The sequence below is a fragment of the Bidens hawaiensis genome, unplaced genomic scaffold (genome assembly GCF_021521415.1).
Source record: "Bidens hawaiensis isolate Kalapana, Puna unplaced genomic scaffold, B.hawaiensis_p1.1 tig00002772_1, whole genome shotgun sequence".
In the NCBI taxonomy this organism is placed as follows: domain Eukaryota; kingdom Viridiplantae; phylum Streptophyta; class Magnoliopsida; order Asterales; family Asteraceae; genus Bidens; species Bidens hawaiensis.
The window spans coordinates 1,886,235-1,911,293 of record NW_027491150.1 but is presented as its reverse complement, the minus strand read 5'-3'; the positions used below and the strand labels follow the sequence as shown (position 1 = coordinate 1,911,293).

General features: G+C 35.1%; 2 protein-coding genes across 2 annotated transcripts; one reads left to right on the top strand and one right to left on the bottom strand.

Annotated features, from left to right (window-relative positions):
- The first annotated feature begins 9,675 nt into the window (after window positions 1–9,675).
- On the top strand, window positions 9,676–12,570 carry LOC143621085 (putative jasmonic acid carboxyl methyltransferase 1). Its single transcript, XM_077092610.1, has 4 exons — window positions 9,676–9,750; window positions 9,896–10,312; window positions 10,427–10,681; window positions 12,204–12,570. Exons 1-4 carry the CDS (start codon window positions 9,676–9,678, stop codon window positions 12,567–12,569), a joined length of 1,113 nt encoding a protein of 370 aa, XP_076948725.1. The 3' UTR covers window position 12,570.
- Window positions 12,571–14,532: 1,962 nt separating this feature from the next.
- On the bottom strand, window positions 14,533–23,759 carry LOC143621084 (replication factor C subunit 3-like). The gene is made up of 11 exons (XM_077092609.1): window positions 22,613–23,759; window positions 21,819–21,929; window positions 21,669–21,701; window positions 17,560–17,725; window positions 17,286–17,464; window positions 16,996–17,132; window positions 16,434–16,529; window positions 16,192–16,261; window positions 16,025–16,102; window positions 15,874–15,943; window positions 14,533–14,690 (listed from the first exon to the last, which is right to left on the bottom strand). The coding sequence occupies exons 1-11, from the start codon at window positions 23,474–23,476 to the stop codon at window positions 14,605–14,607; spliced, it is 1,890 nt and encodes a 629-aa protein (XP_076948724.1). The 5' UTR covers window positions 23,477–23,759; the 3' UTR covers window positions 14,533–14,604.
- Window positions 23,760–25,059: the final 1,300 nt, after the last annotated feature.

Sequence of the window (25,059 nt, the reverse complement as noted above, 5' to 3'; positions counted from 1 at the left end):
AGATTTCAGCCAAATGCAATTGACGCGGAAATAGCCGTAGGCGAACATGTGGGTAAAAGAATTCTATTACCAAGAATCCCACTATCCCTCTCAGAAGAAGACATGTTCCCCTTCAAATTAATATTAGGCTCAGCTTCTCCATGACTATAAACAAAGCCCAAGGTCAAACCATTTCACACGTCAGCATTTACCTTCCAGAACCCGTTTTCTGTCATGGTCAATTATATGTGGCATTATCAAGAGGAGCATCAAGCGAAAACACAAAGATGTTGGTGCACCCATCCAAAATCATCAACACACCAGGTGTTTTCACTAAAAACGTTGTCTATCAAGAGGTCCTTCAAGACCGATGACTTGCAGGTGTATACACCCAAACAACCACCTACTATGTGGAAACACAACTTACTATTTTAGGATTTAAAAGTTACTTTTTTAGTATTCATATTCGTTGTTATGGTTAAGACTATCATTACTTATACATTTTTTTAGTTCAACTACAGCCGCTAACATGTTCGTTAACAAGTGTTTAATTAAAAAGACAACATTTGATAACTTAATGAAACGCAATCAAAAATTTAATAATTACAATACGTGTACTCTGCTTTGTATATTATTTTATCTTTCGATAAAATTGTTGTCTAAAATTTTGGGTATCAAAAAGTATACGAAAACAAAATTTTACTATCGTAAACTATACGGAAACCAAATTTTACAATCGAAGATGTCGGTAACACAACGAGCCGGTAATAACTGAATCAAAAATATGTCTCCGCCGCAACGCGCGAGCACTCTTACTAGTAAACCAATAATATGTAATCACCACAACATAATTTTATGATTTAAGAAATGAAAAATATAAGCTAAAATTACTTTGATAATTAAAGGACTAGTTACTAAATAAAATAATCAAAAGAAAGATGAAAAGTGACCTTTCACTTTTTTGACAGCTACCAATTACTTCATATGTAATTTCCTTGTCCCAAAATCCAAAGTACTTCATATTCACCTTCTTCAAAGTTAACTTATTGGATTCTCTACTTTCTTCATACATGTTGCCTATATAAACCACCATGTGATGATTCATATATGAAACAATAATATATGAAACAAGCCTCACCTCACAAGAATCAATCACTGCCACTACCTTCCAGCAAAATGTCAAGACTACTACAAGTGTTAGTAGCATTGTGTCGCCATGTGATGACACGCTTCACCGAAGAAGACCCCTTCATCCGCATTCCAGATCCCGATAGCCCGGAGGAGGGTCGGATCAAGAGGACAAAGAAACACAGGTATATATGCACCTACAATTTAATTTTTATGAATTAATTACTTGTTAAATGCATTGCAATGTTAATTTATTTATTTATTTACAATTTTTCCATAATTATTTTTTCATTAATTGTACAGGAATACACTCCGATTCTACTATACTCGATTTGCAGCCACGTACTTAGTAGGGCTCTCACTGTCATTGAGCTTCCATAATGTACTAGTGAACATCATTTTTATGTTCACCTTGCCGATTGCATTCCTTTCTTTTATATTTTTTGTTTGGGATTCCCTCGTTACACGCCACTCCAACAGATGGAGGAGGTCTGCGGCTTACTCAGGTATCGTTGCTGCTTTAATCCTAACATGGATAGGAGTCTACTTCTTACGGGTTTCAAGATGATTAGTGGGACGGAATAGGATCGATGTTAGGTCAAATTAATAAGTTCTATGTTTGTCTGTTTGTTTTTACTTTTTACATGCATGTGTAATATTATATGAGTATTAATGAGAAGACCTAGCTTTGATATGAGTATTTGACTGTGGATGTTTTTTATTTAAAGTTGAGACCCTCATTAATATGTAGAAAAGTGAAAGACAAATGAAATAATCGTTGCATGTTAAGGAAGTGTACGTTCATTTAATGTTATTTTCCGGCTGTTGGTAAAAACAAACGTATGGCCATCGGTGAAAACAAACGTATAATATACCAAACTCTACTTAATATAAAATTTATTTGTTTGAGGTGCTTTTGCTTATTAAATCTAGTCTATTAATATATGACGTGCTTATATTACAATCTCTAAGTTGAGATTTGAGAATATGTGCTTGACATGTTGTAAGTTATATTTGTTCTATTAAATTCGAATTCATAAGGTATAAAGTTGCAACTAGGAAATCACTTTACCACACTCATTTCACTTAACAACTTTAATACGATAAAGAAAAGCGTTCAATAGTACTAGTAAGCTTAATGTATGTATAAACCATCTTCACATGGAAGCACATTACAATACCAATGACCATGATTAGGTGAAGTTTAACAATATATTAACCAATAAATTTAAGACACGTGTATAAATATTTTTGTAGACTTTGTAAATTAAGAAACCACATATTCATTTAGAAATATATTTAAAAAATATTAATCACTAAAATCAAGTAAGATAAAGTGAGTCCAACGATATAAAGCTCATGTGCTATAGTACATACATGTCAGCTACTATTTAAACTTTTTCAAAGCAAGTTATTTCTTTCTTAAAGAATTGAAGTTATTTCAAAGTATCTAACAAATGCAACATTGGTTAATAAATACAAATTAAGAAATTGTTAATATATTATATGGATTAATTATTTTGTATATTTTATATAAATGATTTATATAAAAGAGTGATAATTTTTATTACTTCTATGTAGTGCAAGCAACAAGGATCTTGAAAGTGCCGGTAATAAGAAATATGTTTGAGTTGCTAACTTGTTATTAGCAAGCGATTTCGTTTTCCAAAAAATGCAAATATTATATTTTTAAAGTTTACATACTTTGATTGGTTTAATCAGGTTTTACGGTTATATTATTCGGGGTTGGGTTAATCAGGCTTTACGGTTGTATCATTCGGGTTTCGTGTTTGTAATTTGGATTTCCGGTTGTTACGATGATTCAAATCCATTTTTATATATGGGTTTGGATATCCGGTTTGGGTTTGATTAAAATTGACTTTGTTACGATATGTATCTCACCTTTTGTATCTTTTTTAGATTTGGAACGATTCAAATCCTTTTGTAAATGAAATTTTTATGATGATTCAAAATTAAGTTGAACAAATTCGACTTCGACATTGAGTAAACGAGGCACCAACCACTAAACATTGAATTTATGATAATGTGTCAATCCATGATTGAATATAGGATCACATGTCAATCTGTAACTTGAGTGAAGTTACTAGGTCACCCTTTATCTTACTCCCATGGGGCCATTTGCTGATATCTTTTGGTCATTATATCAGATAAATAACAAGTGAAAGACCCCCACCAAACTTTCTTATTAAATCTTTACTTTAGATGCGGACTATGGTCTATGGGTAAAGGGTACTACATATGTGGCCCACACCACTTATCATTCAATTCCATCGAATGGGGACCATCACTCATCGTTGTTCTTTCTTTGAATTGAGTTCCAAGTAACTTATTAATCTTTAAGGCTGTGGGGTGTGGGGCTTTAATGGGGGCGCGAGAGCCCTGGGGGCGCGAGCACCACACCACCGGGGCGCGAGAGGGGCGCGAGCACGAAAAACAAAGCAGGCGCAAGGTGGTTCGCGGGACCAGTATTGCGTAAAGGTGCATGGGATTGTGTGAAAGAGCCGTTGGACATTTAAAATGAGCCGTTGGGCTCTTATTTAATAAAAAAAAAATTTTTTTGTTCCTATATATAACTCATTTCACATAAAACAATTAACACAACTTCAAAAAAAAACCCAAAATCAACCCTATCTTCCAAACTTTTTTTTAAAAACATGGCTGAAAATTGGTACCCAAACCTAGATTCAGATTATATTGACGACGATTTATGGTCGTCACCGCACCAACCGATGTTTTATTCGGAGCCGCAACAATCATCCGGCTTTCAACCATCCAACATACAACCGTCTCCTAACTTTGTTGTTCCGGAGACACAAGAATCACACGGTGAAGCTACGGGACAAAGAAGACGCGCCCACCGGAAAAAACAAGTTGCAACGGACGGGTCGGGACCGGCTTCGACTCCGAGGACGAAACGGAAAACCACTCCGTGGTCATCGGATGAGAAGGAAGCCTTGTGTCGGGCTTGGATAGTCATTTCTGAGGATCGGCGTTGCGGTAATTGTTTTAACGTTTTTAAAAATGATTTTTAATTAAAAAGTTAGATAAAAAAGTTAAATGACTTACAAATTTATTTATTCATTTTGCAGCCGACTACCAAAAGAGCAAGATTTTTTGGACAAAGGTTAGGGAGACGTTCTATACGCTCGTTGGGAGTACAGAGCGGAACCCCGATATGATTTCGGGTCGGTGGTCCGAAATCAGAAAATTTGTCGGCTTGTTTACTAATCTTTTCAACAGAAACAGCGGTCGTATGAGACCAAGTGGCAGTGATGATTTGGCGGTTTACAATTTCACTGTCGAAGAGTGGAAGCAGGAGTGTTTGCGGAGGTATGGGACGGTGAAGACGTGGGACGATGTAAAGTTGTGGGAGAGGTTGAAAAGGTGTTCCAAGTGGGTTGAGCTGGTGGCGCCAGACGTTGATGCGGAAGTACGGCCGAAACGGACTAAAACAAGTTCGTCCGGAGCGTATAGCACTTCAATCGGGTCGGATTGCCGCGTTGGATTCGACCTAAACATTGCGGGGGAGGAAACGTCTTCACCGCCGAGGAGGCGGCCATTGGGACGGGACGCCAAGGGGAAAAAACCGGCTGAGGGGGAAGCCGTAAACATCGCCAATCTTGTTGAATCCCTCAATAAATTCAACAAAACCATGGAGGTGGTCTCTAATGACAAAAAGGAAAAAAGTCGAATGACAGATTTGGACTTCCTTACTAGAGACTTCAGTAACCTAAATCCGGTCAATCAAATGCTAATGGAAAAGCAAAAGGAACGTATCCGAAAGAGGTTGATCGAAGAAGACCAAGCCGAAGAATAAGAATAATGTTTTTTTTAGTACTTTTATTTTTATTTTATTTTTAGATATTAATGTGTTTTTTCATTAATGTGTGTTTTTTTAAATAATTTATGAGTTTTTTTAATAATACGTTTTTTGAATATATTTATAAAAAAATAAAAAAAAAATCCGTTGGAGCCCCTGCTGGAGCCCCTCCACACCAGGGCCAGGGGCTCCACCGGGGGCTCCAACACCCCCTTATCCAGTTTCTCTCTCTGCCACACGTCATAATATTATTGGCTGGAGCCCCCACTCGCGCCCCTATTAGAGCCCCCCACACCCCTCAGCCTAATAACAAGTACCAACACACTATGCCCCTGCGTTTAGTTTCTTGAAGATAAGGTATTTCTACTTTTTTTTTGTTATATAAATCCCTTTTTCGTTTAACACAAACCAAACTACATCTAGATAATTGATAAGCGAGCAACAAGCTGCGCCGCTATCCCCCTTTTGGATCGCAAAGCCTATATTTCTACTAAAAATATATTTTTTGTTTAACATATAAGTTAGAGATAAAGCATAATCAAAAAGCCGACGGGTGATCGAAAAAACTAAACAAAATACATGGCGTTACCATAATATTTTAGGTCAAATGTATATTATTTAATTAACATAAATCTTTAGGACCAACTGCATTATGTCTAACCAAATCTTTTCGGCTCAAAATTTCAAGGCCAAACGGCTCAACATAGAAGAATGAAACGGTTGGACCAAATTCATCTAAACAACAAAATGTTATTAGAACTTGTTAGTAATAGTAGAACTAATCTCAAAGTGGTTTTTATTTTGGGTTAATGTTATCAATACTAGAACTTATCTGTAATTATGGAGTCTTTTATATTAACAGTGTCAAGTAAATAAATTAAGTTAGTTGAGGTTAGATTGTTATTTCCATGAGCAGGATCTATATGTTGTTTACAAAATTCCCCCGAACCTTCGGTCAAACTAGAATTACATTAGAATGAGATATTCAAACACAATGGGACTTACCCATGTGGAAAGTACGTTGGTGTCTTGCACCATGAAGTTCGTGGATTCTAAATGGAACCTACCCATGTGGAAAGTACATAAGATTGGTGGTGTATTGTAACATGAAGGTCATGGATTTTAAGTCAACATTTCCTTTGTTATTCTAATTTTCCGTTTAATTAACTTCCCCAATTTCAAATTTTAGATTATAAGTTTTATAAACATGATAACGCATGTGGTCGTATATTTTATCATATTCATACATAATAAATTAGCACAAGAAAAAGACACTTAGGTGGAATTGATAGGCAAGAGTTAAATTAGATAGTCATAACATTCTTTTCCAAACTCTTACCATCACCCACCAATAAAGAAGACAAAGAAGCATCAACATTATTATGTTTGTGTATGTGTGTATATATATATCCTTCCTGACGTATCCACATGAGATAAACGTACATTATCATCATTTTACGTACTTTCATAAGGTAAATAAAGAGTTCTATTTTCTTTCTTTTTTAAATTTTTTGTGAGTTCACTAGACTAAAAAAACCATGTGGTTTTAACGTTTTTAAAACTTTTAATTGGCATGAAGCCATATCTAGATGATCACAATTGGGCCTTAGACTTGTGTTTTGTGTTAATAAATTTCTTGCAATAGAAAACTTGGTAAACACTGCCGATACGTTTTTTAGTTCACCCACAAGTAGTCCATCATGCTTTTATTTTATAAGCCCATTAGTGAAAACAAATAAACCGTCAACTGTAAATTTGTAATCAACAATCAAAACATTGAAATAGCATTAATATTTTTAGTCACATGAAAGAAAAAAAAGCATGTTTTAAACAAGTTTCACTTCTCTTTATATATCACTTTCTTAGGGTATGTTTGGGATTGAGTTTGAAAAACAACTTATTGACTTATTGGGTTAAAAAAAAACATTTTGAAATACTAGGATTTGTGGCCTTTACAAAACTACTTTTTAACATTTTCAAAAAGCTAAAATTAGAACGACTTTTGTGATTGCCAAAAATTTTGTTTAACTTATTGGTTATTTGAAAAACACAATAAGTCAGAGTGGATTTTTAAATGAAGAAAATAAATAGTTTGAAATAACAAAGTGTTAGTAGAACGTGTTAGTATTAGTAGAACTTATCTCAAAGTGGTTTTTGTTTTTGGTTATTGTTAGCATTACTAGAACTCATCTTTAATTATGGAGTCTTTTATATTAAGAGTGTCAAATAAATAAATAAAGTTAGTTGATGTTAGATTAATTGTTATTTCCTTGGGTATGATCTATATGCCGAGTACAAAATTCCACCGAACCTTCGGTCAAACTAAATTACATTAGCAGATATTCAAACACAATGGGACCTACACATATGGAAAGTACGTTGGTGTCTTATACCATGAAAAAGTTTGTGGATTTTAAATTGGACCAACCCATGTGGAAAGTATGTAAGATTGGTGATGACTTGTAAAATGAAGGTCATAGAATGTAAGTCACAACTTCATTTGTTATTCTAATTTTCCGTTTAATTAACTTCCTCGATTTCAAAGTTTAGATTTTAAGTTTGATAAACATGATAACGCATGCGGTCGCATATTTTTATCATATTCATGCATTGAATACACAATAAATTAGCACAAGAAAAAGACAATTAAGTGGAATTGATAGGCAAGAGTTAAATTAGATAGTCATAACATTCTTTGCAAACTCTTACCACCACCCCCCAATAAAGAAGAAGATAAAGAAGCATCAACATTATCATGTTTGTGTGTGTATATATATCTATATCCTTCCTGACGTCTCCACATGAGATAAACGTACATAGTCATTATTTTACTTACTTGCATAAGGTAAATAAAGAGTTCTATTTAAATTCTTTTTAAATTCTTTGTGAGTTCACTAGACAAAAAAAACTATGTGCTTTCAACGTTTTTAAAACTTTTAATTGGCATGATGTATTATCTAGATGATCACAATTGGGCCTTAGACTTGTGTTTTGTGTTAATAAATTTCCTGCAATATAACTTGGTAAACACTGCCGATCCGTTTTTTAGTGAACCTACAAGTAGTCCAACATGCTTTTATTTTATAAGCCCATTAGTGACAACAAATAAACCGTAAATTTGTAGTCAACAATCAAAACATTTTAATAGCATTAATATTTTTAGTCACATGAAAGAAAAAAAAGCATGTTTTAAACAAGTTTCACTCCTCTCTGTATGTCACTTTCTTAGGGTATGTTTGGGATTAAGTTTGAAAAACAACTTATTGACTTATTGGTTTTTCCTAAAAAAACCATTTTGAAACACTAGTATTTGTGGCCTTTAGAAAACTACATTTTATCATTTCAATACCGTTCAATTCATAGATTGAAGAATTAATTAATTTTCTTTTAGGGATATGAATTGACTTGTTTCTGCTTTCTTTTTGATCAGATGCAGCCCATAATAACCTCTTTTTTCATTTCAATATGTGTTCTTTGTTAAGTTGTTTGTGTATGATCTGCGTTAGTTATTTATTTTTTCATTTTAATTTCCTTTTTAGGTTGGGTTAGCCCACAACATTTCTTGTTTGATTACTCGTGCTATTGGTACTTGATGTATACTATGGAAATTATACAGCCTTTTGCTACTTGCACTGTTCAGTAATGGTGTTATTGAACTGTTAAGAAGTGCATAAATTTAACCATAGGATCGTAATTTATTAGGTTCACAAATAAAGTAATAATTTTAGAAGTTGCGCGCTTTAGGTTCCCAATAAGATTGAGCAAAGTTGTATCGTCTAAAATGTTGTATCTTCATGGACATTTTGGGGAATTAGAATGCGTATAATCTTTCATTAGTATGATGGAATCTTGAATTCCTTCCGTTGATGAATATGATGGAGTGTTTTCTAGTTTCAGTTAATTCTGTGAACCAAACGAGCCCTTAAGGTTTTGGCAAAGTTCTTCAAGACAAAAAGTCAACAAATCGAAGCATAGCAGCACGGGAAGTAGATCTTCTCTGATGGCAGCAAGAGAAGTGTGAAGAAGTTGAAGAGGATGACGAACACGACTCAAAAGAAGTGGTTCTTCTGAGATACTTTCTACAAGAATGGAAACTCGTTAAGTCTATACTGGGCATCGTTTCCAATGGCTGAGCCATAGATCTTTCATCGGTTCACAGATACACGTAGTAAATTATATCTTCCAACTTTTCTCAACTAATAAGTTTTAAAATTTTTAATTCTTGATTTTCTTCGTGTTTACGCTAATGCATGCAGAATGCTGCCAACTGAAACTTGCTAGGAGAGGTGGAAATTGTGATCCATTTTTGTATATCTCTAATGGGCCAAACGGGTAAAATTAAAGGTAAAAGCTAAAAATGAAAGGGATGAAATCGGTTTAACGTGCCAAGCTGGTATACAATCACCCACCGTGTATTTTTACTGTGAAACCTCCAAATTTGTCCACGTGAATGATTTGGAATAAAATCTTCTAAAACTATTTAGTTTCATTTAAAAAAACCATCCTATGTACGTTTGTGTGTACGCTAATGTATCATGTGTATGCATCTCAGTGAGCTTTCAGTTCGCTGGCACTAGAATATTATCATTAAAATATTAGATAAGAAGATCGAGAATCCCATAATGACGTGTGAGATCAACTTATAATTAATCAACTTGTGAAAGCCTGAATTACGAACTATTATAAATTAGTTAAGTCCAGGAAGCATCAGAAGTAATTAAGACACCATGGAAGTTGTAAACATCCTACACATGAATACAGGCGATGGTGAATCGAGCTATGCGAGTAACTCGTTACTTCAGGTCAGCCTTCAATTAGTACTCTCTTGAATCTTGATGATTAAAAATGTTTCCCCTCTCACAAAACATGCAAGCTTATTCAACGTCAACTAGTTAATAGCACGCTTAATATATGATGTTGTCTGATGTGTTCATATTCTTTCTCCAGGAAACGGTGATACAAAAAGCGCTACCCGTCCTAATGCATACGATTAAAGGTATTACCAATCATGATCTATTCTTCTCTGGTGATCAGTGTTTCAAGATAGCAGATCTCGGATGCTCCTCTAGTAAAAATACATTAATGGTTGCGTCTAGCATAATGGATATAGTCATTGATATGTGTAAAGAGAATAATCGTAAACCACCAAAATTTCAAGTATGCTTGAATGATCTCTTTGGAAACGATTTCAATACTCTTTTCAAAATGTTACCTGATTTTTATGCAAAGCGTAAGAAGGAGAAGGGAGAAAACTTCGGCCCTTGTTTCGTTTCAGCTGTTCCTGGTTCTTTCTATTGTAGATTGTTTCCGGAGCAAAGTTTGCACCTTGTACACTCTTCTTATAGTGTTCATTGGCTTTCTCAGGTTTTTTGCTTTATATATATGTTACTCCATAGACATCTCTTTAATTAGTCTTACAAATACTTCCTACCAATTTGCATAAGTGATAAACTATAGGACTTGAAATATTTCTTATAGGTACCAAAAGGCCTTGAAAGTAATGCACTAAATATATACATGGCAAAAACAAGTCCTCCTAATGTGTTCCATGCATATGGGAAGCAATTTAAGACCGACTTCACTTACTTTTTACAAATACGTTCTGAGGAACTTGTGTGCGAAGGGCGCATGGTTCTAACACTTGTTGGTCGGAGTGTTGCCGATCCAACTAGTGACGATGGTTGTCGTCTATGGGAGCTACTTGCACAATCACTTCTTGATATGGTAAAAGAGGTACAATAACTAACAACTCAAAACTATAAAAATTAACACTTCTTTATGAGCTTTTAGTTATTCCTTAGTAGTTTTGTCGCTAATATATCAGCCAGTATTATATTGCAAATCAGATTACCTATCATGATATTTAATTTCGACAGACATTCACCAACATAATCTCGTGGATAACCATTTTTACTAATGGATTTCCATCACGGAATTGGGGGGGGGGTGCGGTTCTGTGCGGTTTTGGGCTAATTAAAACCAAGCCGAAAACCAAAACTTTGGGTTTTGGATTTTTTGAAACCGTTCAGCTTCGGTTTTTTCGGTTTTGGTTTTTTCGATTTTTGCCATTAAGCTTGAAAATCTTAAGCCGAAAAAAAGTTGCAAAAAATAATGAATTTAGGTATACATAATTTTGTTAATTATTAACTAACAGACTATTATACATTTGACCAAAAATATTTAACTCACATATTTATTAAATTTTTATAAATTACTTAAAATAAAAAATAAAAATAGAATATATATATCAATCAATCATACCCAGTAAAATCCCACCGACAGCAAAGCTATAGGTAGGGTCTGGGGAGGGTGGGATGTAGGCACACCGTACCTCTATCCAAAGGAATAAAGAGGTGGCTTCCAGAGAGACCATCGGCTTTAAGTACATGTGTATGTGTATAAGTATGAAGCAAAATAAAGGAAATCAAAATTTAACAGTTATATAAAAACTACTACTAATTATAATAATATTAATAATAAGGTCACAGTTTAACAGCTATATAAAAGCTAATAATAATAATAATAATAATAATAATAATAATATATGTAAGGGAAATACCATTATGGTATGTGACCTAAATAAGTCAAGTCTAAGCCCTAAATTTTAGAAATTCGGTTCGGTTTGGTTTTTTCAGTTTTTATTACATGCAAAACCAAAACCGAACCATTAGTTCGGCTTTTATAATAACATAAAACCAAACCGTCAGTTTTTGTTTCTGTTTGGATTTTTTGGTTTTTTCGGTGTCAGATCGATTTTTTCGGTTTCTTGCACATGTTGGGTTAATCAGGTTCGTTTACGGGTCACGGGCGGCACGGTATCGATCACGGGTCAAATGGTTCAGTAGCTAATTTGTCACGTGTAATGACTTGGTCCAGATTGACCAAGTTTCAAGGAAGTGCACGTTTGTTAGTTTACCGATTCTTTAGTAAATATTAGTATTTTATTAGATTTTATTATTCCCACGTTGTGATTTGTATGGCTATTAATAGCTCATTTGTTTAATGAAATATGTGCAGCTTTTCATTCATATTAACTCACGTACAATTCTTCTTTTAGTTGTAATCTTGTTGAAAGTTCAATACACAACATAATTTCATCCAAAACTGTGTGTGTAGTGTGTGAGTTGAGTGGGGCCTGAGCCAACAGCACACCCCTACACAGAACAGTCTTATATGTGATAGTATTTATCTTTTAGCGCTCCACGTTGCTTCACCAACTAATTCCTTATGTGCATGCTTTTAACAATAATCACAGGGACATGTTCAAGAGTCAGATATAAAATCATTTAATGTCCCTATATATTATCCATGCGAGGATGGAATTAGAAATGTTATCCAAAATGAAGGATCATTTTTCCTTGAAAGCTTGACTACTTTTCACGTCAATTGGGATCCACCAGACACAGATTACATAAACTTGAATGACTCTCATGAAGACAGTACACATGGAGAAAACACAGCAAAAATGGTGAGAGCTTTTACAGAACCGTTGTTGACTTCGCATTTCGGGGAATCCATTATTAACGAGCTATTTGAGAAGTACAAGAAACATGTGGCCAAACATCTCATTAATAACAAAACAAGATTCTTTAATTTTGTCATTTCATTAACCAAGAAATGAACTATTTGTGAGACCAAATAAATAAATAAATAATTGTATGATTTCTAGTTCTCTTAAATGGTGTATTGTATAATATATCGTCACTTCATAAATAATGAATCCGTGTTGAAGGCATGTTGTTTTCTGTGTCATCCAAGTGAAGATTTCATTAAAATCCATTACTGATAAACCTTTACATTCCATATATGTTAGTAAGAATTATGTCGTAAAATCAGTTGCGAATAGTTTCCACAGCAACTTATGTTGCTAAACGGTTAACAGTTCAGTCGCAATTAAGTGCTGTTGCATTCTTTGTTTCAAAAAAGATTCAGTTGGAAATTTGGTCACAGACTGCAAAATCAGTCTTAAAAATATGCGACCAAAAGCGATCATAAATACCTAGTTTTTTAGTAGTTATAAGTATGGTACCTTCAAAGGCAAGGATATTCTTGGGTTGGATACTGAAGCAAAGGTTTTAGTTGGACTCGATGTCGTTTGATCATGAGGCTGTTGGAAGGTTGAAGGCTTGAACATGTCAAAGGACCAAACAAAGAAGAGATAATCATGGTAGATTAATGTTTGCTAGCTAAAAGAAACGGCACGGGTATTGTGGTGGTGGAAGTTTAAATCGAGATGAATTTAGACGTGGCCGAGGTAGAGGTCGGAGCCAGGGAAAGATCAAATGGTGAATGGTTCCAATGTCTTATATAAGAGCTACATAAAGTGTTACAAGTGCAACTAGTTTGAACATTTTGCAAACTAATGCCGAAAGTACTCAAATGAGACCCACTACATATATCCTTTTTTTTTTCTTTTTCTTTTTAATTTATGCATTTAAGTTATAAACTAGTTCTAGTATTTATATTGGGTTGATGTTTTGTTTTCAAGTAGCAAAGTGTTTTCAGTATAATATTAATTAAGAGAGATAATCTTGGATCAATACAAATATGTGTTGCAAATTGTTAGATCAAGAAGCTTTTGCCAGCATTCGCTTTATTAACTTAAATATCAACAAGATTTTGGCCCAACCATTATTTTTCTCAGTCGAAAAAATCAAGCTCTAGTTGCAAAATCGGGCACAACTACATTTTCTGTCACAAAATAATTACCGACCAAGGTAAGCCATCGCTGAAACCAGTTGGAAATCAGTCACGAAAGAGCATTTGCGACTGATTTGTGACCAAAAATGCGGTCTTATATATCCAGTTTTCTAGTAGTTACATATGACGGAGGGTGGCTTGGTTAATGATTTTTCAAGCAAACAAACTGGGCTAGCTTCAAAGGCAAGTAGCTTTGGATTGAATATTGAAGAAAGGTATTGGTGAGAACTGAGAAGCTATGTTGTTCGATTCAGTGTCCCGGTCATTCCATCATATCATGGCCTCCAAAGAAGAATGTTTTCAGTTGGATTTGATGTCGTTTGATGAGGCTGTTGGAAGGTTGAAAGCCTATGAAGAACGTGCCAAAGCCCAAAGGATGCAACAATGAAGAGGATACACATGGTAGATTGATGTTTGCTAAGAGAAAAGGCACACGTGTGAACATTGTTGCGATAGAAGTTTAAATCGAGATGACTTTGGACATGGCCGAGGCCGAGGTCAGGGTCTAGGAAAGGTCAAAATGGTGAACGGTTCCAACATGATAACAGCTACATAAGGTGTTACAAGTGCAACGAGTTAACACATTTAGCGAACAAATGTCGAAAGAAACAATGTGTTGCAAACTGTTAGATTATAAAGAAGTTTTTGCCAACATTCACTTTATTAACTTAAATATCAACAAGGTTTTGGTCCAACCATTATTGTAAAGTCGTCAAGTACTTGATTTATTAAAGGTTTCACATCAAAAGAAGAGACTTCTTTGATTGACTTATATATGAAACAGAAAATGAAAACCATGGAAGTTTTTTCTTGTGAGGCGAGCAGCAACATGCAACTATGCAAGGATTTTGCTCACAAAGATAAAAGTAACCTGTGGCGGCATTCTCAGTTATCATTTATTCGGCGGTTCAGTTGCAACCTTCGCTGCAATCGTGGCACAACGTGCAAGTTGTATGCTACTTGATTATTGTTGGTTCGGCTAGATCCAGTGCCTGCTTAGCCAGATGATTTTTGTAGCAGCTCATAAATTTCGCTATGAATTCTGGAAAAACACAAAAAGTCATATGTTATACATGTAAAAGATCAAAATATTAAAATTTTTATTAAATCTTGTAGTTTGCTTTAGTGGTGGGCACAATATGGTACGGTTCGGTTCAGTTAAATTCGAATAAATAACCAAATCAAACTAGCTTGGGCTAAAACTTTTACATAGAAATACTTGAAATGGATGCATAAATACATGAAACAAATGTACAAATATATAAAATAAGATATAAATACAAGAAAAAGTGGTATTAAACATGAGGTACATGAAATGGAGGTATAAGAGCTAAAAATATATGAAAATATGAATGATTCGGTCCTTTTAATTTTGGTTAACCGAGCGTACAAAAATCACCGATAACCACTTTTCAGTTAATTTGGCTTTCGGTCATATTTGGTCCGGTTAACAGTTTGGTTATTGCTCACCCCTAGTTTGCTTATTTGACCTTTTATTTTCATTTAAAAATTTAACTAAAATAATTCTACTAAACTATTAACGCCCTGCTTGCAGTGCGCACATATAATGTATATATGTGTGAACCCTTGGGTGGGCAAAAGTAAAATTGCACTAATTTTGACGTTATTTTACTAATCACGTGAAAATAACGTTAAAAGTAGCGGAAGGTTAATCAGGCATCATGTGGTGGCGTTGATAGCCGAAAGACAAGGGCACATGCACCAATCAGCCGGTGTCCCGATGATTGAGTGTTATGTGTCTTATGTCCAAGGCTTGATTCAAAACTACTATCGAGCCGGGGGTCTCACCGGAAGCAGCCTCTCTATCTCTATGGGATAGAGGTAAGGCTGTCTACATCTTACCCTCCTCAGACCCTACCATAGCATTGCTATTGGTGGGATATACTGAGTACGATGATGATGATGATGATGATGATGATGATGATGATGAATTCTACTAAACTATTAAATAAACCAGTAAAGAAATGCTTAATATTTATAAAACTGAGAAACTATTTAGAAATTTAACTTAAGTAGATTTTTAGAACTAGCTATTAATTAAATATTACTTATAAATGTGGGATTAAACCTACCATGTATTTAGTAATATTTAAAAAGTGATGTTTGATGACATTAACAGTTTCAATACATCGTAATTTTAATCCTATTATACAAGATCTATCAAAAAAATGTGCATAGATGGATAAATAATCTTGTTGGTTTACCTTCAATATTCATGAATTGTTGGATAAGCTTTTTCCTTTCATCATTGGAAAATCTTTCAGAACCCTTGCCCTGAATTATAAAACACGAAAACGGTCATGTATGTCATGTTCCATTACAATCACATTTAGTAAAACGACACCTAGTTCTTACCGTATATTCCTTATACGTCTTTTCAATCTGCTTATGCATTGACTCCTCAACATTCTTCTTCAGATCAACCTTTAGAGTCTGCAAATAGAAAGATTAGAGAATGCACACACGAAGAAGAAGAAGAATAAGAAGAATCATGTATATGATACACTTTTATTCATTCTTACTTCAAATATAAACTCAGGTGGTACACTGTGGTCAATGAGATTCTGAAGCTTTTGGCGTATATGATATAACCTATCAAGATAATTGATTCAAAATTGATAGAGCAAAGTTGGTGTATATGGTTAAAAGCAAAACTACTTATCTGAAATGGCAATAAGACCAAAGTTGTCTAATTTTGTGTAATTATTCCTTTGTGTTGCATCTACATGTAGTTTAGTTAAATGTTTGTAAATTGATTCCTTACTGTTTGGGGCTCTGCTTTTCAATTATACTTTTGGCGATATCCGCAATATCTTCTTCCCAACCACTCAAGATGATCTGATCTCCTTCCAGAATTGGACTGCAGATAGATCATCAAAAAACACGGAAAGACGTTAAGAAATTTGATTGTCATGAATGCCAAATGGCTCCTGATACAAGCATATGTATGTGCAACGCTATATGCATATATGTCTATGCATATACATAAGCAAGGTTATAATAAGAAGTAGATTTTTCCTAAGAAGTGTAGGAAGTGTGTTTTCACCATTAGATCTAATAAAACACACCGCACAATAAACACACCGCAACTAAAATAAAACACACCGCACAATAAACACAATTTCCATATCCACCGTCAGATCAACATATCTAACGCACCAGATTACTTCTTACACTTTTTAGACACACTCCACTTCTTATTATAACCCCACCCTATATATATATATATATATACACACACACATATACATACAGATATACATGTACATGTACATATACATATGCATCTGTGTATATCTTTGTATAACCAGAGAATGGGACAGAACTTATGATGCCAGCTAGCTTCGAAGGAGCGAATAGCTTGCCGCAGATTATTCTTGGAATTTACAGCGATTCTTTCAGCTAATTGCCTTGGCAAATCTATTTTCTCTTTCTTTGCTATGAGTTCCAGGACTTCAACAATCTGAAAACAACTAACAATGGATTGGGTGATGTATTATTATAACAAATTTTAAGTTAACTGAATCAAAAGCCACTAGAAAACTTGTTTTTTAGGGTATAACCGTATAAGGTCCATTTATGAACTATACACAGTTTAAAAGTATCAAACGATCACCTCTTTATTAGAAGGCGGAAGGAATCGAATCAATTTGCAGATGTTCATAAGGTGTTGCAACTTTGAAGCATCTTGGCAACAAAAGAAGACTTTATGGCATCCTCTATACCGCTCTATAACCCATCTTATATAAAGAAGTGCATCAGTTGATAGCTTGTCTGCCTCATGGAGAATGATGGCTGCACTTGTTGATTTGTGGTAAATAATATCTTGCTTAGTACATGCCTTATTTGATTAGTTATTTATTTAATGTTGAGATTAATAACATTTATACCTCGACAATTATCGGTGCCACATCGTGCTTTGTTGGTTAACATGTTGGCCTCTTTAATAAGTTCAACAATGACATGCTTCTCGAATCCTTTTAGATCAGACAGGTTAACTTCGACATGTTGAGACGATTCCTTCACATTGACTATGATACTACTAACTTCTTCCCCCTGAAATATGCACACATGCCTAGTTAGGGTGTTGTAGACAGTCTAAAAGTTGTAATTAATCACAAACTCATATGCATACATCCATTTCTCTCTTTATTAAGCACGCACGCACATACACACAGAAAGATAGTCTACTATGTGTGTACTTGTGTATGAACACAAGCTTGGTGGTTTCTATCTTGTGTTCCGCCATAGGCACACTTGTGATACTAGTTTATTCGTATGTGTCGGCCCCGTCTAGCCTAATACACTTGTCGAAATGTTATTTATTTATTTTTATTTTTTTGGTAGGATGTGGAAATATAATGAAATTAACTTTTAAGATGTAGAAGTGAAATATAGTTTAATTGTAAGAGTTGACATAGTAATTTATTTTATATGTAATATCTGAATTGTAATATAAGTTGTTATGACTGGTCTAATGTAGGTTGTTGGGTCAATTGTTGTTTGGTCTAAGTGTAAGGCCCAACCCAAGAATTAGGGTTTTATCATGTTTGGTAATATCTTGGCTAACAAGTTAGGTTAGTCCTATATAAACCGAGTTATGTTTAGACATTAGATGTGGTGAGTTTGGTGTAACCGAGTTAGGGTTCATCAAAAGTCAAACCGTGTTAGGGTTTGAGGATTGTAATCAGTTTTTTGAGTTATATTTTCTGATTAATATAAACGAGAGTTATTCGTTTACGTCGTTTAGTTTGTGTGTTGATTATCGATACGGGACTTGAATTGGTATCAGAGCCAAGTTCAAGAAATCGATAATCAATCGGTGGCGATCGCTGGCTTGAGGAGTTATCAATCAACGATTATAGGAACCAAGTTGGGTTTCCGAATGGAAGTTCTGAAACAGGTATCTACGAGCGGCAACAGGTCAACGGGACTTGTGGTGGCGGTTCACTCTGTCTGGCGGTAGGATCGGAAGAATAAGAGGCTTCCTCTAATCGGGTTTTAGAAAGAGACGGGATTTACGTTACAGTGTGGGATCTCCGATTTTACGGCGAGAATGTTGAATTTCTGATTCGTATTTGCGACAGTACGAGAAAAGGTTTTGTTAACTTATATTTTGCACAGGTGACGTGAGCGTTTGAAAGAAATAATTTGCTGGTCATAAAAGTGCCTTGGATTTTGTGAATTATTTAAGGATTAATATTACTTTTGTGGTCTATAATTTGCATAGTGGTACGAAGTAAAAGAAAAGAATAATTTACAAATTAAGTTAATATTTGTTTTTCATTCTAAGGGATATTGGTAATTGGGTTTACAAGCAAGCGGCTTTGGTTCTGAAAAGTTGTTCAGATTGAGTTGTTTGTGTTTGTTCCAACGAAGTGGAACAAGGGTGTTCAACAACGTCAATGGCAGGTGACAAAGAAGAGCCGATAATTCAACCCAAAGCGAGTGGGGGGATATCGTTGCAGGTTCCAAAGCTGAATGGAACTAATTACATCACATGGGCGATTGTGGTGGAAGCGATCTTAGATGATCAAGAGTTATGGGAAGTTGTTCAACCGAATGAGGGTGCAGTTATTGATGCGAAGAAGAATAAAACGGCAAGGTCGTTTTTGTTCCAAGTTATAGAAGGTAATATTCTTCTTCAGGTTTCTCAATACAAGAATGCTCGAGAAATATGGGCGGCTATGTAGGCAAAGTTTGTTGGGGCCGAGCGAGTCCAAAAGGCTCGACTCCTAACGTTGAAAAGTGAATTTGAGAAACTCAAGATGGCAGAAGACGAGACTGTTGATCAGTTTGCGGAAAAAATAACCGGTATGGTTTCAAAGGCAACGGGTCTTGGTCACGTGTTCGAGCAAGATGTCTTGGTGAAGAAGTTACTGGATGCGGTTCCAGACAAATACTTCAACTTGGTAGCATCAATTGAGCAAACGGTTGATCTCGATAGTATGAGGTTTGAAGATGTTGTTGGAAGACTTAAGGCGTTTGAGGAACGTCTACGAGGGAGAGAACGCACTTCAAATTCACAAGGTCAGTTACTTTTCAATCGGACAGAAAGTAATTACAAAGGGAAGTCGTATGATCAGTCTGGTAGCCGAGGTAAGGGTTGGTCGAGTTCACGGGGACGTGAAAAAGGCTGTGAAACCGGAGGTCAAGACCGAGAGGATGAGGATCAAGATGGTTGTGAAAACTGAGATGGTCAACATCGTGGGTCAAGGTATACGGGTCAAAGAAAGGATCGTCAATGGAGAAGAAAGGATATGTCACAGGTTCAGTGTTTCCGTTGTGATGAGTTCGGTCACTTTGCGTCTTCGTGTCCGGAACGTATGAAGAAAAAGGAAGAATCTAATTTGAACAAAATTGATGATTTTGATCCAAGTTTATTTATAATAAAAGGTAATCAGAAAACGGTTTTTCTGAATGAAGATGGTGTGATTCCAAAGCGTTTCGAAACTGAACCGATGGAGAAAGATGTTTAGTATCTCGACAACGGAGCATCGAATTACATGACGGGTAATAAATCGTATTTTTATGAATTGAATGAACAAGTCACGGGAACGGTGAAGTTCGGAGATGAATCTTGTATTGATATTCAGGGAAAAGGGTCGGTCTTAATTGAACGGAAAACGGGGGAGCAACATTTGTTGACCGATGTCTACTACATTCCGAGCTTACAATGCAATATCATAAGTCTTGGTCAAGCAACGGAAGGTGGATGCGAGATTCACATGAAACATGATTTGCTAAGCATTAAAGATGATGCATGTAAGCTTTTGATGAAGGTGACAAGGACCAAGAATCGATTGTACAAGATTAGTCTCAAGATAACAAGTCCCAATAAACGAGCTATCATTGGAATGAAGAATTTTGCAGGTAGGGATATTCAAAGTATTGGACTGAAAGAAGACAAGCCGGTTATGAGTCAGATTCCAATCAAAGATCCAAGTTTCAAAATTCAAAGTCCAAAGAAGAAAGTTCAAGAAACTAAACGCATGGTCAAGAAAGTGATTCAAGCCCAAGGGAAGGCGTGTAATGATCAAACGAAGCAAGTGTGTCTTCTAGCCAAGTGGAGCCGAAAGAACATTGCAAGAGATCATGAAAAGCCTTGGGAGAATCAAGAGAATGATGACAAGCGTGAAGTTGAAGACCCGCCAATTTCGAGTAGGAAATTAGGGGGTGAGTCGGGTGACTCGGGTACAACAATTGCGGGGTTGATTGTTGGGTCAATTATTGTTTGGCCTAAGTGTAAGGCCCAACCCAAGAATTAGGGTTTTAATATGTTTGGTAATGTCTTGGCTAACAAGTTAGGTTAGTCCTATATAAACCGAGTTATTGTTAGACATTAGATGTGGTGAGTTTGGTGTAACCGAGTTAGGGTTCATCAAAAGTCAAACCGAGTTAGAGTTTGAGGATTGTAATCAGTTTTTTAAGTTATATTTTCTGATTAATATAATCGAGAGTTATTCGTTTACGTCGTTTAGTTTGTGTGTTGATTATCAATACGGGACTTGAGGTTCTGTAGTCAAAGCAAGATACTAACACACGCCTTGTTCAAATCAAGAATAAGAGGGATATGTCTAAGTTTTTATAATATTTGTATTAATTAATGTAAAGAGTCCTATACATAGTGACTTGTGTAGTTGTTTGCACTTGATATGTTTGGTTGCTAACAAATTAACTGTTTTTTATGTTTATATGATAAATCAGTTTTGGTTACATTAAAACAAGTTGTCAATTAAAAACAAATGAAGTTAGGTGAAGGGAATATTTTTAATATTATTAATTAATATTCTATATTCTTTCAGATTCGAAATTTCCTCAAATTTATGTAGCAACATTCGAGGGCAACAAGTTGTGTATTTTAGGATAAAGTTAATACATCTTCCACTATATATATAACTGTCATAAACTATAGACATCTCTTTTGCTTTAGCATTAATCATTTTCATACAGTTTCTTAATTCAATATGTTTATATGTATAAGGAGTAACAAGTATACCTTCAGGTTGAATGTCTTGCACTGGTCTCTTGCCTGCACAAACCATGTCATCTGTAAGTAAACAAGCTTTCCCTCCCCTCGGTAAAGTTTAATTTGCGTGGGTACAAAACCTTGTTATCGTTTTACATTGTTTACATAAGATTTCATTACCTGAACCTTGTCGTGTCCGTATGCATCACGAAGCAAAGCCCAAATCATTGTCCGCTTTCCTACACCTGCTTGTCCTTCGAATATGAAGTGACGACATTCTTCATCTTTTATCTACAAAATCAAAACACTTAAACAGTTAAACTTTTCGTATATTGTATTACTATATATTCTTGACAAGAAGTTAATCCACACTAGTAGGCTGACCCTTATCCGGAGCAGCGGGAAATAAGGCAAAAAAAGCCATAACTTCAAACGAGCATAGTTAAACTTTGGTTAAAAACGGAGTAAAGTCTCCGATTTTAAGTTTCCTCAATTTGACCAACCTTCTATATTTTTTTTTCTAACATAAAACGCGTAAATCATTGATTTTCATCGTTTACGTGTCTATTTATGTTTTTAACTTAAAAAATTTGTAGTCTATATGTAATTTCCATTATTAGGTACCTCGTATAGTGTTTAATCTTTTCTAAAAGACGTATATCGCAGTGGCAACGGTGTCTATTCAGAATGATCATAACATTTGTGTTTCTATTACCCGAGTTCGGATTCCCCTTACAATGATGCTGCTCATATTTCAAAGCGCATACATGTGCCGGGAATTGAACCATGACCCTCCAGAAGGAAATGTTAAGGAAAACCTGCTGATCACCCTCACCAAAAGTGGTGATGGCAACACCTCAATACCTCATATAGTGTTTATGCGTATGGTTCTATATCAATTTCCTTTTGATTAATTATTCTTATTCTTAGACATTAGACAATTAGTTTTGTAAAAAAATAATCTCAAAACTAACCGTTTTTTGCAGCTCCTTAGCTTTTTCTTTGTTGCATATGAAAGAACCAAGAGTGTTTGGTCGATACTTATCTGCCCAAGTATACTTCTTCTCCTCCTTTGGTTCAACATCTTCCTTGGTTACTACTACCTTAGGTGGTGATGGTTGCACCAGTGGTGGTGGTGATAACGGTGGCAACGTTGGTGGTAATGATGGATGTGAAGGTGGTAACAACTGTGGTGATGTTGTCTCTGATCCTCTCTCCCTCAAGGACTCCTGATTCGAACTTTCGGTCGAGTAAACCTTAACCATTGTCGGTGTTTTCTCGTCTCTTGATCTAAACAAGAAACATGACCCGAAACCTAGTTCGGGCATCTTAACAGTAAAGCTTGTTCTAGATGTCGAACTCTCGCGATCAGGGCTCGTGGGTGTAACCCTTTCAGGATAATATAGGAGCCCTTTGTAGTAAGGACTTGGAGAAGTGAAGTCATGTGCTATAGGAGTTGTACTCTCGGCTTCAGAACTTGCACCCAAAACCTTTTCAGTAAAGAGTAGCCCTTTGTAATAAGGACTAGGGGAAGTGAATTCATGTGGTATAGGAGTTGTACTCTCTACTTCAGCACTTGTACCTAGAGGTTTTTCAGTAAATAATAACCCTTTGTAATAAGGACTTGAGTTGTACCACCTCTTGTCAAAGTCCTCAAGGTTTTCTTTAGTTAAAGTAGAGGACTTTTTTTTGTACACCAAATTACTAGCAACTTTTTCAGTCCAACTGGTTTTCAAGGAGCCGGTGGCAGTGGAACGAGACGATGACTTCTCGGTCACGTTTGATTGTCGGTCCGTGAGGAACGGTGGTGGCTCGGGAGACACGTGAGGGCTCTTCATTGTGAAAATTTTGAAAAAGTTTCAAAATTTTGGAAGAGAAGGAAGTGTGAGGATATTTGTAAGCAAATGTTTTTGGATATCACGAGGTTTTGAAAAGTATTTCGATAGAATCAATGTGCTTAATGTCTAGTAGGAAACAGGTTGGGTTTGATTGTTTTCACAAACGTACAAGAGATTTTAATGTGTCCAAAATCGAAGCCGGCAAGTTTCCAATGCTATAATTTGGATTCAATTTAAAACCTTGAAAAAGTGCCAAGTGATGGGGAGTGTTTCGACTCATTATAGATAACAATGGAATTGTAGCGAAATTGGACTATGTTAAATTTTTTCTAACCAAGCTTCTGAAATAAAACCCTTAATTACAACATTTTCAAGGATCGAATATACTCAAACAATAATCACACAAAAATGTAAATAGGATAACCCTCAATATTATTACCCATAGGAAATTTACGTCAGGTAAGGGAAAAAAATGGATATGTAAGGAAAACAATCAGAAATACCGGCTCCAAGTTATTATTATTTTTTTTTTCATTATTTTGTTAGAACCTTACGTATAAAGAGATTTTAATGTGTAAAAGTTTAAGTTATTTTTGTGAGAAAAAATAGATCGTATGTTAGGTTTATTTTTTTATTTGATATATACGTATTAGTAATAAAAACAATTGTACAATAAAATGTTATCTTAGAGTTTATAATAAAATAATGCAACGTCATCCTAGGTTATATCATTAAGATACATCTAAGGAATAGAACATCAACATCAACACACAAAGATATAATGAAAATCCAATAAACTTAATTAGCATATAATACATCCTTTTGATGCATGATAATATTGTTATGTATGTCACACTCACATATTAGACAAATATGTGAATCGGTTGACAGGGGCAAAGCTTGACAATGTAACTCTCTTTTCTTATTTTAAGGTCAATATACAATAGTACACACATTTTTTTATTAGTTCATCTTAAAAAAAAATATAAATAATAAGCGACAATAGATAAAAACCAAAGTGATTTAGTTTATTCGATCAATGCAAACGGCTTTTAGTTTATTTTACAGGGCCGAATACTAGCTAGTAGCGGATATGACATGTAATCGTGTCTAGGTTTTATAATAAGCAGCAACAACATACACCCGGTCATTAGTTTTGGTTTCAAGTATGCTCACGAGGCCCTTTAATTAGTCTGCAAAGTTTGGGAGTTATGGTGTTACAAGCATGGTTTGCCACTTTGCCACTTTGCCTGCGGATCACACAATTAATGTCGAAGGTTTCGGGTGTGTTGCAATAAACTGAGAAGGATTGCGTTAAAGAGAAGAAAATCAAAGGAAAAAAGTTGAAGCTACTAAACAAAAGGCGAAAATGCTAGTTAAAAAGCTAGCTTAATTAGGAGTCAAAATCGACACATGATGTTGTTACACGTATATTCAGTATGAAAGCTATAATTACTAGGCACGTATTATTAGATTCATGAATTCAGTAGATCGATCATTTAATGATTACTAAAAAATTACCCACCGGCAGTATGTTTTGCAATGTTGTAGTCTGTAAACAAGAGTTGATGACCGAATCTATC

Excerpts from the sequence above, each read along its gene's own strand:
- LOC143621085 (XM_077092610.1), top strand. The coding sequence starts at position 9,676 with ATGGAAGTTGTAAACATCCTACACATGAATACAGGCGATGGTGAATCG. Across the intron at positions 10,313-10,426 it reads GTGTTCATTGGCTTTCTCAG|GTACCAAAAGGCCTTGAAAG; the intron begins GTTTTTTGCTTT and ends TATTTCTTATAG. Across the intron at positions 10,682-12,203 it reads TTCTTGATATGGTAAAAGAG|GGACATGTTCAAGAGTCAGA; the intron begins GTACAATAACTA and ends CAATAATCACAG.
- LOC143621084 (XM_077092609.1), bottom strand. The coding sequence starts at position 23,476 with ATGAAGAGCCCTCACGTGTCTCCCGAGCCACCACCGTTCCTCACGGAC. Across the intron at positions 21,702-21,818 it reads ACGGACACGACAAGGTTCAG|GCAAGAGACCAGTGCAAGAC; the intron begins GTAATGAAATCT and ends TGGTTTGTGCAG. Across the intron at positions 17,465-17,559 it reads TGGCACCGATAATTGTCGAG|CCATCATTCTCCATGAGGCA; the intron begins GTATAAATGTTA and ends CAACAAGTGCAG.